This window comes from Palaemon carinicauda, chromosome 18, assembly GCF_036898095.1.
Source record: "Palaemon carinicauda isolate YSFRI2023 chromosome 18, ASM3689809v2, whole genome shotgun sequence".
Lineage (NCBI taxonomy): Eukaryota > Metazoa > Arthropoda > Malacostraca > Decapoda > Palaemonidae > Palaemon > Palaemon carinicauda.
The window spans coordinates 68,817,754-68,832,216 of NC_090742.1; the positions used below are offsets into that span (position 1 = coordinate 68,817,754).

Sequence of the window (14,463 nt, forward strand, 5' to 3'; positions counted from 1 at the left end):
CTCTTAGTTAGTGATACCTTAACGTGGTGAAACGGTTTGTTTCGCTATGATCAGCAAAGCTGTACTAGTCAGGGTCACCTACACTAGGTTGGTTTGCTGTGAGCGATTAGTTAAAAATCTCCCGCACTGGCGAGCGAGGTGATGAAAACGGGCCGAACCTCAGACACGAGCAAAGACATGTCTGAGGCTTTTGTCCTGCAGTGGACTAGAATCGGCTGCATTTGTGTAGTATTTTTCTATCTTTGTATATCAATCTCTCTCTCTCTCTCTCTCTCTCTCTCTCTCTCTCTCTCTCTAAATGTCAGTAACCCATCAATTGTGACATTCAGGCTTACGAGGACATTGACACTATAGTGGTTTATATTTATTTTATACTCTTGGTCTTTTGAGGTATCAGAATCTCTCTCTCTCTCTCTCTCTCTCTCTCTCTCTCTCTCTCTATATATATATATATATATATACACACACACAAACACACGCATTGAGTAAAAGCAAACGTCTCAATATAAAAAAAGGAATTTTAAATAATTGTAACAAATATAGAATATCTTTTTGACTTGAGGATAATTAAAAGATATTTAAATACAGCTCTTTTAAGAATTGCTATTTTTTGACCGTTTGTTTGTTCTTCATAAATCATATATTATATGAAAAAAATGACTGATTTTTCAATTACAAATAGAGGGCGCCGTATGCTAATTAAATAACTGAGTAGGCCTAGGCCTACTTAAATCTCTCAAAATTTACTGGTTTATTTCTATGAAGATGAAGTATCAAACTCTGGAATCATGTTCCCCCTTTTTTATAATCTCTATTTTAAAGAGCCTTTACATCGCTCCTGTATTTTCCTTTTTTTCCTTTCCTCACTGGGCTATTTTTCCCTGTTGGAGCCCTTGCTTTTCCGACTAGGGTTGTAGCTTAGCTAATAATAATAATAATAATAATAATAATAATAATAATAATAATAATAATAATTTTGGTGATTAGTCTATTGGTAACGTCATTGCCGTATAATCTGCTGGACTGGGGTTCGAGGCCCGCTCAAGCTCGATAATTTTTTTTAGTGTCTGCAACCTCACCATCCTTGTGAGCTAGGGATAGGTGTTTAGAGAGCTTGTAGATTTATCTGCTGAGTCATCCATTGCCTGACCCTCCCTGGTCCTAGCTTGTGTGGAGAGGAGGCTTGGGTGCTGATCGTATGTCTATACGGTCAGTCTCTTGGACATTGTCACTGTCTCTTGCCTCTGCCATTCACGATCGACCTTTAAGCCTTGTGTAGATGAAAGTAGAGCGTTCCCTCCGTCATGCCATATATTTAAACCTTGTGTAGATGAGAGTAGAGCGTTCCCTCCGTCATGCCATATATTTAAACCTGGTGTAGATGAGAGTAGAGCATTCCCTCCGTCATGCCATATATTTAAACCTGGTGTAGATGAGAGTAGAGCATTCCCTCCGTCATGCCATATATTTAAACCTGGTGTAGATGAGAGTAGAGCATTCCCTCCGTCATGCCATATATTTAAACCTGGTGTAGATGAGAGTAGAGCATTCCCTCCGTCATGCCATATATTTAAACCTGGTGTAGATGAAAGTAGAGCATTCCCTGTCTTGTCATATATTACCCGATAAGAAGATAACCTCCACAGGTTCTTCAGTCTGAGATCTTATCTTCGGGAATGCGTAACCGGAGAAGCAATCTTGGCAAGTTTTGTCTTTAGAACAGAGATATTTACACCGCCTCCTTGCTATTGAAACTTTCATGTTATCAACTCTGTTCGAAGTTTGGTTCTTTGATCACCAACTTTTATGGGAAATTGATCTCGGAAATATGATGGTAATTTATGAATTATTCTTGCTAACAAATCAAAACTTAAACGTGTATATATTCTGTATTCTTCATCATAAAAAATACTTTGTAAGAATCTTATGCATTGGACTGGAACGTGTATAAACTTCGCGGAGATATCGTAATAATTCTTATATTTAGAAATATGTAAAATACGAATTTTACACCTACGCTTGAAACAGAATTCCTATAAAATCCAAAATTTTTAATATCTCCATCCTTTTCTTCACTTCCTCTTTGTAATTTGAAAACATTGATACAAAATAACAACTAAATCTAAGCTAACATGACACAATCTTAAATCCTTAATGGATCTAAAATAGCCATCTCTCCCACGTCAGAGAGAGAAACAAAGGGAAACAAGGAAACGAAACAAACATGGCTGAACGTGACGCCACCTCGCTTAATCAGTTGTGGAGACTTATCTTTATCTTTTCTATACTTAAAAGCAGATAATTTTTCCATTGTCTTGAAGTAGATCAGTCACAATTAATCATCTTGACCGAGTCCTGGCGGGTTTTATGGATTGTTTATCCTCCTCTGACATGTAATGAGAAAAGTCAAGAGAGAAATTAAGCTTGAATAATGCCACCTTGCAGATAATTGCATACACGTCACGTGACACGGTGCGAAGTCACGAGAGTCGTGTTTCTTAAGATCCTGTCTTCACGGGAACACATTTTTGCCTCCTGTTTTAATTTTACTTACTTTACTTCAAGGGCTGCTTCTCAGGTCCTATATTGTAAGTGTATGGGGAACCCAACTCTCTACAGGACCCTTAGCAATTAATTTTATCTGTTTCCTTATTTCATTTCCTAACTGGGCTATTTTTTTGCTTGTTGAAGCCCTGCTTTTTCAACTAGTGTTATAGCTTAGGTAATAATAATAATTATCCTGCTTTTCCAGCTAGTGGTATAGCTTAGGTAACAACAACAACAACAGCAATAATAATAATAATAATAATAATAATAATAATAATAATAATAATAATAATAATAATAATAATAATAATAATAATAATAATTGATAATTAATAATCAATAATAATGATTAATAATAATTATAATAATTACAATATTTATTATAATAACAATAATAATAGTAATTAATAATGATAATAATTGATAATAATTGATAATAATAATGTACACTCCAAGGCATTCAGCATTTCACAACCCATATTGCTCGTTTATTGTCAAATCCACATTATCGAAGCACTAAGGAAACAAGAGTCTTCAGTTTTCTCTCAAAAGTCTTAATATCTTCAGTCTTTCGGATGTCTAGTGGGACCAGAAATCTTGAGTTTAGTCATTAGATAAGATTGCTCTTCAATTTTCCTTCTTTTCTTTTGAAACACACTGGACAGGGCCAGACATTGTGTGTGTATTTATACAGAACAATACGCTGTATGCATATACATTTTTTTCTTTTATTAAGAAATATACATTTACAAAATATTAATATTGTATATACGCCAACATACATTTACATGAATAAATTCTGTAATTAATATATAATCATAATTGCAACTTTTACTATTCATCTAAATATGTTTTTTTTTTTCTTTTTTTTTTTAATTACAAACATATCGACTCGTGAATACCTTTTGAACAGAAGTTTTAAATCCAATTTTATTTAAATTAAAAGTATTCACCTTTCTACTTTTTTTGAACCATTCAGTAAATAAACAAATTATGTGACTTTGAGTAACTCAGAAATGAGTTAAAGTCGATATTGCTACATTTCAGCAAATGAAAGTTTTTTTTTTCTCTCTCTCTCTCTCTCTCTCTCTCTCTCTCTCTCTCTCTCTCTCTAGGTGTAATTCTCATTTATTAAAAATGAAGGAACGAGTCTGTTTACTCTTCATTAGTTAATGTTTACAATATTTCTACAAAAAAAAAAAAAAAACAACGATTTTAATCATCTTTGCTCAAACTATTCCCTGATATCATCGTTGAAAATTTTTTTCTGTTGTGCATTACTTCTCTTGTAGTTTATTTCCATGTTTCCTTTCCTCACTGGGCTATTTTTCCCTGGTGGAGCCCTTGGGTTTATAGCATCCTGCTTTTCCAACTTGAGTTGTAGTTTAGTAGGTACTACTACTACTACTACTACTACTACTACTACTAATAATAATAATAATAATAATGATAGTAATAATAATAATAATAATAATAATAATAATAATAATAATAATAATAATAGTTGGAAGGTGGGTTATAAACTGTGAAACTACACATTCTTGAATTAAAGATGTTTTTATACGTAACTATTAGAACTGTGCATACGCATTTAAATCGGATAATTGAATGCACACGAGCTTTAAAACGATTAATTTTTAATTTACGAAAAAGATAAGTGCATTTGTTCTTAAAATATGCACTCACGCTTGCACAGAGAAGAGAGAATGCATTTGTTCTTAAAATATGCATTCACGCTTGCACAGAGAAAAGACGAGTGCATTTGTTCTTAAAATATGCACTCACGCTTGCACAGAGAAGAGAGAATGCATTTGTTCTTGAAATATGCATTCACGCTTGCACAGAGAAGAGAGAATGCATTTGTTCTTAAAATATGCATTCACGCTTGCACAGAGAAGAGAGAATGCATTTGTTCTTAAAATATGCATTCACGCTTGCACAGAGAAGAGAGAATGCATTTGTTCTTGAAATATGCATTCACGCTTGCACAGAGAAGAGAGAATACATTTGTTCTTAAAATATGCATTCACGCTTGCACAGAGAAAAGACGAGTGCATTTGTTCTTAAAATATGCACTCACGCTTGCACAGAGAAGAGAGAATGCATTTGTTCTTGAAATATGCATTCACGCTTGCACAGAGAAGAGAGAATGCATTTGTTCTTGAAATATGCATTCACGCTTGCACAGAGAAGAGAGAATGCATTTGTTCTTGAAATATGCATTCACGCTTGCACAGAGAAAAGACGAGTGCATTTGTTCTTAAGATATGCATTCACGCTTGCACAGAGAAAAGACGAGTGCATTTGTTCTTAAAATATGCATTCACGCTTGCACAGAGAAGAGAGAATGCATTTGTTCTTGAAATATGCATTCACGCTTGCACAGAGAAGAGAGAATGCATTTGTTCTTAAAATATGCATTCACACTTGCACAGAGAAGAGAGAATGCATTTGTTCTTAAAATATGCATTCACGCTTGCACAGAGAAAAGACAGTGCATTTGTTCTTAAAATATGCACTCACGCTTGCACAGAGAAGAGAGAATGCATTTGTTCTTGAAATATGCATTCACGCTTGCACAGAGAAGAGAGAATGCATTTGTTCTTGAAATATGCATTCACGCTTGCACAGAGAAGAGAGAATGCATTTGTTCTTGAAATATGCATTCACGCTTGCACAGAGAAAAGACGAGTGCATTTGTTCTTGAAATATGCACTCGCGCTTGCACAGAGAAGAGAGAATGCATTTGTTCTTGAAATATGCATTCACGCTTGCACAGAGAAAAGACGAGTGCATTTGTTCTTAAAATATGCATTCACGCTTGCACAGAGAAAAGACGAGTGCATTTGTTCTTGAAATATGCATTCACGCTTGCACAGAGAAGAGAGAATGCATTTGTTCTTGAAATGTGCATTCACGCTTGCACAGAGAAGAGAGAATGCATTTGTTCTTGAAATGTGCATTCACGCTTGCACAGAGAAGAGAGAATGCATTTGTTCTTGAAATATGCATTCACGCTTGCACAGAGAAAAGACGAGTGCATTTGTTCTTAAAATATGCATTCACGCTTGCACAAAGAAGAGAGAATGCGTTTGTTCTTGAAATATGCATTCACGCTTGCACAGAGAAGAGAGAATGCATTTGTTCTTGAAATATGCATTCACGCTTGCACAGAGAAAAGACGAGTGCATTTGTTCTTAAAATATGCATTCACGCTTGCACAGAGAAGAGAGAAGGCATTTGTTCTTGAAATATGCATTCACGCTTGCACAGAGAAAAGACGAGTGCATTTGTTCTTAAAATATGCATTCACGCTTGCACAGAGAAGAGAGAATGCGTTTGTTCTTAAAATATGCATTCACGCTTGCACAGAGAAGAGAATGCATTTGTTCTTGAAATGTGCATTCACGCTTGCTCAGAGAAGAGAGAAGGCGTTTGTTCTTGAAATGTGCATTCACGCTTGCTCAGAGAAAAGAGAAGGCGTTTGTTCTTGAAATGTGCATTCACGCTTGCTCAGAGAAGAGAGAAGGCGTTTGTTCTTGAAATGTGCATTCACGCTTGCACAGAGAAGAGAGAAGGCGTTTGTTCTTGAAATGTGCATTCACGCTTGCACAGAGAAGAGAGAAGGCGTTTGTTCTTGAAATGTGCATTCACGCTTGCACAGAGAAGAGAGAAGGCGTTTGTTCTTGAAATATGCATTCACGCTTGCACAGAGAAGAGAGAAGGCGTTTGTTCTTGAAATATGCATTCACGCTTGCACAGAGAAGAGAGAAGGCATTTGTTTACGAAATATGCATTCACGCTTGCACACAGAAGAAAGAATGCATTTATTCTTAAAATGTGCATTCACTCTTGCACAGAGAAGAGAGAATGCATTTGTTCTTGAAATGTGCATTCACGCTTGCACACAGAAGAGAGAATGCATTTGTTCTTAAAATATGCATTCACGCTTGCTCAGAGAAGAGAGAAGGCATTTGTTCTTAAAATATGCATTCACGCTTACACAGAGAAGAGAGAAGGCATTTGTTCTTAAAATATGCATTCACGCTTGCACAGAGAAGAGAGAAGGCATTTGTTCTTAAAACTTACATTCACGCTTGCACACAGAAGAGAGAATGCATTTATTCTTAAAATGTGCATTCACTCTTGCACAGAGAAGAGAGAATGCATTTGTTCTTGAAATGTGCATTCACGCTTGCACACAGAAGAGAGAATGCATTTGTTCTTAAAATATGCATTCACGCTTGCTCAGAGAAGAGAGAAGGCATTTGTTCTTAAAATATGCATTCACGCTTGCACAGAGAAGAGAGAAGGCATTTGTTCTTAAAGTATGCATTCACGCTTGCACAGAGAAGAAAGAAGGCATTTGTTCACAAAATATGCATTCACGCTTGCACACAGAAGAGAGAATGCATTGTTCACTGTGGCAAAAAGATTATTGCTGTCATCAGTCAGGATTAGATTGGTGGGGATATCGTAACCCTCCGTGCGTGCGTGTAGGCACGCTTCTCAACACGCACACGCACATCCTTGTATAGATCTTGAGGTGTGTTTATCCGCTGTGTGCCTTCCAAGAAACCTTGGGATCGACTCTTGCCTTCAGAGTTTCCTTGTGGACACGTGGTTTCATATGCCTTGCTTTTTATTGTTGTTGTTGTTGAAGTTGTTGTTTGTGTATTTTGTTTATTCAATACCAGTTCCGCTTATTTGTGAACTTTGGAGTTGTCTGAGACTTGATGTGATTCAGATAAAAAAATTTTCTTTTGAGAAATAGATTTTAGTTTGATAGTGTTCATATTATTAGAATGCTCTTTAAAGGTTTTAAAGGCAACTCGTGAATGGCAAATTGAGGGAAAAGTGACAATGCCTTAGAGATTCATTATATATATATATATATATATATATATGATCATCGCCCATACCTATTTCCATCAATCTAGGACCAGGGAGAGCCAGGTAGTGGCTGCTGATGACTTAGTAGGTAGACTTATAGGCCCCTCAAACCCCTCATCCTTGGCTCACCAGGATGATGGGGTTGCAGACACCACAAGAAACTATCGAGTTTGAGTGGGTCTCGAACTCCAGTCTAGCAGATTGCCAGGCAGGAACGTTTCTAATGGGCTACCACAACTCTTAAGATATTTGATAATTCTTCGATGAAACTTGGAATTTACGTAGTACAAACGTTGGCCTCTGTCGTGTATGTATATTTGTGTACATATATATATATATATATATATATATATATATATATCTGAACATTTGTAGCTTTATGTTCACTACAGATTTGGATGAATATTGATATATTTCATGTATTACAAAGTTATTACTTAATATGAATGAATTATTTTTATTTCTAGAAAGTTTTTTTCGACGATATTGACCTCCATTTATTATTCTTTATATTCTTCCGAAGAATAGGAAACTGTCAGAAATATATATAGGTTTTGTTTTTATTTTGCCCAAAATCCATGATTAAATTGCTTATAGATCTATTGTATCTATTCAGATGTTATTTAAACTTCTTAGTGAACTACATTACTACATGTTGTTTTGTTATTATTATTATTATTAAATTATTATTATTATTATTATTATTATTTTTATTATTATTATTATTACTTGCCAAGCCACAACCCTAGTTGGAAAAGAAGGATGCTAGAACCCCAAGGGCTCCAACAGGAAAAATAGCCCAGTGGGGAAAGGAAATACGGAAACTACAAGAGAAGTACTTAACAATTAGAATAAAATATTTTAAGAACAGTAACAACATTAAAATAAATCTTTCATATATAAACTATAAAAACTAAAGAAATTGGATAGAATAGTGTGCCTGATTGTACCCTCAAGCAAGAGAACTCTGACCATGGTACAGAGGCTATGGCACTATCCAACACCAGAGAACAATGGTTTGATTTTGGAGTGTCCTTCTCTTAGAAGAGCTGCTTACCATAGCTAAAGAGTCCCATCTATCCTTACTAAGAGGAAAGTAGCCACTGAGCAATTACATTGCAGCAGTTAACCCTTTGAGCGAGGAAGAATTGTTTGGTAATCTCAGTGTTGTCAGGTGTATGAGGACAGAGGAGAATATATAAAAGAATAATCCAGACTATTCGGTGTATGTCTAGGCGAAAGGAAACTGAGCCGTAACCAGAGAGAAGGATCCAATGTATAACTGTCTGGCCAGTCAAGGAACCCAATTACTCTCTAGCGGTAGTATCTCAACGGGTTCTTGGTATATGATTTATCTTGGTAGAAGACGAGTATTGGACGAATATTGATAAGCGTAGCTGTCTTCTTCGTTCTCTCTTTTTTTTTTTTCTTTTTTTTTTTTTTTTTTTTTGACTGCGCCAAGAAAGGGGACACTGACAATAAATTGAGTCGAAGTCTTCGACGGAATTCCTTGATATAACCTCTGACATTTGGAGATCGTGTTCTTCCACCTTTATCGATGCGTAAGGCTTTGGCTGCTGGCGAGAACCGTATTGAAAATGACTTTTTTTTTTTCTGATGGTGTTTTCGGCATTTCGGTATCGATTTCCTGTTATCAATTTTTCTTGGTGTTTTGCAACAAATCTCTTTGGTATGGATCACTCTAAGATTAATTTTTTATTCAAACTACCTATAACCATAATATATTTATATCGTCGCTGGCTACATCAATTGCAATGCCAGTTACTCATATTATTATTATTATTATTATTATTATTATTATTATTAATTAGCCACAACCCCAGCTGGAAAAGCAGGATGCTATAAGCCCAGGGGCTCCAATGGTGAAAATAGTTCAGTGAGGAAAGAAAACTAGGAGAATAATATATTTTAGAACAGTAACATTAAAATAAATATATCCTATATAAACTATAAAACCTTTAACAAAGCAAGAGGAAGAGAAATAAGATACAACAGTGTGCCCAAATGTACCCTCAAGCAAGAGAAATCAACCCGAAACAGTGGAAGACCATGGTACAGAGGCTATGGCACTACCCAAGACTAGAGAAGAATGGTTTGATTTTGGATTGTCCTCTTAGAAGAGCTGCTTACCATAGCTAAAGAGTCTCTTCCTCCCTTACGAAGAGGAAAGTAGCCACTGAGCAATTTACACTGCAGTAGTTAACACCTTGGATGAAGAAGATCGTATTATATTGATCTTTCATCTTTATTTTGCATCGGGAAATTTTATCCTCTTTGCCTTTCTAGTAAAGTCTCTTTTATTCCTCTTTGTCCACTTTAATAGGTAGGATTCCTAATAAGGTTTTTGTTTAGCTTTTATTAAGCAAATGATATAAAAGTTGAACTTTGCAATTGATTCATTTTTACACTAAATGGCTTTTTCATCTGCTCGACTGACATACCAATTAAGAACAGAAGTATTCAGCTCTGCACAATGACTTCTTTTGAAGTGATTCCAGGATATTTGTGTATTTAGTTTTTTCTTTTATCTTACTACGGGTATCATACATTTAGGTTTTAAACGTGCTTTTTGTAAGTTATAAACTTGCAGATTTTAAACATGTGTTCTTATAAATTATAATCTTCCATATTTTGAACATGTTTTTTGTAAGTTATAATCTTCCAAATTTAATTTTATCTTTTTTTTTTGGGGGAAGTTATAATACTCCTGTTTTTTTTTTTTTTTTTTTTTTTTTGTAAGTTATAATCTTCCAGATTTTAAACATGTTTTTGTAACTTATAATCATGCAAATTTTAAAAAAGTTTTTGTAACTTATAATCTTCCAAATTTAAAACATGTTTTCTTGTAAGTTGTAATCTTTCAGATTTTAAATTTTTTTTTGTAAGTTATAATCTTCCAGATTTTAAACATGTTTTCTTGTAATTTATAATCTAGATTTTAACCTTTTTTTTGGGGAGGGGGTTATTCCTTTCAGGATTTAAATATACTTTTTTATAAGTAATGTCTTCAATTTCGAAACATGCAATGAATAATTGAATTTTATTTTTCTTTCAGAAACTGAACGGCGAATCATTGCCAACGACCCAGAGCATAACGCACAATATAACTATGCCGTGAGTATTTGAGTTTTTTTTCTGTTCTTCAATATATATATATATATATATATATATATATATATATATATATATATATATATATATATATATATATATATATATATATATATATATATATATATATATATATATATATATATTTGTGTTTATATATATGTGTATGTTGTTTATGTATTTATACACCTGTATATACATTGTATATGTACACATGTATACAAAGTATATACATACGCGCACACTAATATATATATATATATATATATATATATATATATATATATATATATATATATATATATATATATATATATATGTGTGTGTGTGTGTGTGTGTGTGTGTGTGTGTGTGTGTGTACACGCTTGTATACCTGTACGTGTAGACACACACATACATATAATGTATGATATATATATATATATATATATATATATATATATATATATATATATATATATATATATATATATATATGTGTGTGTGTGTGTGTGTGTGTGTGTGTGTGTCTATGTGTGTGTAGACGTCACGAAAGCTGACACGTGATGAGTATAAAATGTATTATAACCACAGAAGGACAAATGAAAAATTAAAAAACTTGTTTGGAATTAATATTTTCGCCCATCAGGGACAATCAAGTCTCTTCATTTTTCCTTCCAAGGCTGTAATACATGTGTGTATATATGTATGTTCGTATATTTGTGAGTTAGTCATTTATTTGCAGCTGGAATAAGTTTCAGTATACTTTTCATTTTCTCCTCTCACCCTTCACTGTTTCAATCCCTGTTGTGGTGGCCGATGTGGTAAGGTCCCTGACTGGTGAACGCCAGATTGGGGTTCGAGTTCCGCTCCAACTTGTTAGTTCCTTTGATCGCTGCAACCTCACCATGCTTGTGAGGAAAGGATGGTTTTTTTTTTTGGGGGGGGGGGAGATAGGGAATTATTTGGGAGAGCCCATAGGTCTATCTGCTGAGTCATCAGCAGCCATTGCCTAGCCCTCCTTGGTCCAAGCTTGGGTGGAGATGGGTCTTGGGCGCTGATCATACGTATGCATATATATATATATATATATATATATATATATATATATATATATATATATATATATATATATATATATATATATATGTATATATATATATATATATATATATATATATATATATATATATATATATTATTGTTATTATTATTATTGCTATTAATATTATTAGCTAAGCTACAACCCTAGTTGGAAAAACAAGATGTTATAAGCCCAAGGACTCCAACAGGGAAAATAGGCCAGCGAGGAAAGGAAATATGGAAATAAACTCCATGAGAAATAATGAACAACTCCAATAAAATATTTAAAAAACAGTAACAACAGCAAAACCAAATATAAAAAAGAATTATGTCATCCTGTTCAACATAAAAACATTTTCTGCAAAAGTTTCTTTGAATCCCGTGCCAAAGTATAGTAGCTGTTCATTCAGGTAGCGACGCCATCCAGGGGCTCAATCACCAATAAGCTGTCATCGATTTACTATTTTTACTCAGTAGTGTTTCGCCTGTAACATGATTGGACGAGATGGGTTTCAGATATGTGAATATGTATGCATACACACACACACACACACACACACATTTATATATATATATATATATATATATATATATATATATATATATATATATATATATATATATATATATATATATATATATATATATATATATATCAACAATAAACAAATGCAGCCGTTTCTAGTTCACTGCTGGACAAAGGCCTCAGACATGTCTCCTTATTCATGTCTGGGGTTTGGGCCGGTTTTCATCACCACGCTCGGCCCCTGCGGATTGATGATGGTGGGAGATTTTTTTTCTGATCGCTAACTGCAAACCAACCTAGTATAAGTGTCCCTGACTGGCTGTTAATCATGGTTGTATATATTATTTATTCCAGCTGTTACCAAGTTGTGGAATGATCTTCCTAATCGGGTAGTTGAATCAGTAGAACTTCAAAAGTTCAAACTTCGCAGCAAATGTTATATGACATATCTGTTTTTGACGTTCTTATTAGTATATATATGACATATCTGTTTTTGACGTTCTTAATAGTATATATATGACATATCTGTTTTTGACGTTCTTAATAGTATATATATGACATATCTGTTTTTGACGTTCTTAATAGTTTATATAGGACATATCTGTTTTGACGCATTTACTTTTTTTAGAATGATATATTGTTAATTTATTCTCATCATTTATTTATTTCCTTATTTCCTTTCCTCACTGGGCTATTTTTCCCTGTTGGAGCCCTTGGGCTTAGAGCATCTTGCTTTTCCAACTAGGGTTGTAGCTTGGCTAGTAATAATAATAATATATATATATATATATATATATATATATATATATATATATATATATATATATATATATATATATATATATACACCTCACGCATGTTTTTGAGTTTGTGTGCCCTTTGTAACGTACTTATATAAATATGTATATATGCGTGTTTATATGTAATTACTAGCACACTGATATTCTTCTAATATCTGAAATATGTTTTCTTGCATACGGAAGAAGTATAGCAATAACCAGAGCCAATACAGATATGACTGTGGCAATAACTGTTATTATTATTATTATTATTATTATTATTATTATTATTATTATTATTATTATTATTATTACTAGCCAAGCTATAACCCTAGTTGGAAAAGCAAGATGCTATAAGCCCAAGGACTCCAACAGGGAAAAATAGCCCAGTGAGGAAAGGAAATAAGGAAATAAATAAATGATAAGAATAAATTAACAATAAATCATTCTAAAAACAGTAACAGCGTCAAAACAGACATGTCCTATATAAACTATTAACAACGTCAAAAACAGATATGTCATATATAAACTATAAAAAGACTTGTGTCAGCCTGGTCAACATAAAAACATTTGCTCCAACTTTGAACTTTTGAAGTTTTACTGATTCAACTACCCGATTAGGAAGATCTTTCCACAACTTGGTAACAGCTGGAATAAAACTTTTAGAATACTGTGTAGTATTGAGCCTCATGATGAAGAAGGCCTGGCTATTCGAATTGACTGCCTGCCTAGTATTACGAACAGGAAAGAATTGTCCAGGGAGATCTGAATGTAAAGGATGGTCAGAGTTATGAAAAATCTTATGCAACATTCATTATGAACTAATTGAACGAAGGTGCCAAAGATTAATATCTAAATCTGAAATAAGAAATTTAATAGACCGTAAGTTTCTGTCCAACAAATTAAGATGAGAATCAGCAGCTCAACACCAGACAGGAGAATGATACTCAAAACAAGGTAGAATGAAAGAATTAAAACACTTCTTCAGAATACACTGATCACTGAAAATCTTAAAAGACTTTCTCAATAAGCCAATTTTTACATGTATGCAGAGATAGAAAAAAAATATCGGCTTAACAGATGATTCCACATACATCACTATAGTCCATTTCTTTTAGCGACGCATATTTGCACCGACTCGCGGTGGTGCCCTTTTAGCTCGGAAAAGTTTCCTGATTGCTGATTGGTTAGAATTATCTTGTCCAACCAATCAGCGATCCATAAACTTTTCCGAGCTAAAAGGGCACCGCTGCGAGTCTGTGCAAATATGCATCGCTAAAAGAAATGGACTATAGTTGTGTATAGATGAAGATTTGTACCATGTTCATGTATCAGTTATCGAGCGAATCGGCTCTGAAGATGTGCCCTGGGATCGAAGTCCGTGAACGCTTTAACACTTGTGTTTGTGCTCATATTGGGTAAATCTCAATGTAATTTGGCCGGGATTTACAGCTCTGGTCTTCATGGCCGTCTTGCTGTGATAGTGTTATTGTAGTTATGTCCATCTTGCTGTGATATATTATT

General features: G+C 34.0%; 1 protein-coding gene across 12 annotated transcripts in view; it reads left to right on the plus strand.

Annotated features, from left to right (window-relative positions):
• ATP8B (ATPase phospholipid transporting 8B) overlaps window positions 1-14,463 on the plus strand; it is a 753,209-nt gene that overhangs the window by 650,510 nt on the left and 88,236 nt on the right. For all 12 annotated transcript variants that reach the window (XM_068392502.1, XM_068392503.1, XM_068392507.1 and 9 more), the window contains one exon: window positions 10,517-10,575. In XM_068392502.1, the coding sequence (XP_068248603.1) occupies window positions 10,517-10,575 (59 nt within the window). The remainder of the gene's footprint in view (window positions 1-10,516; window positions 10,576-14,463) is intronic.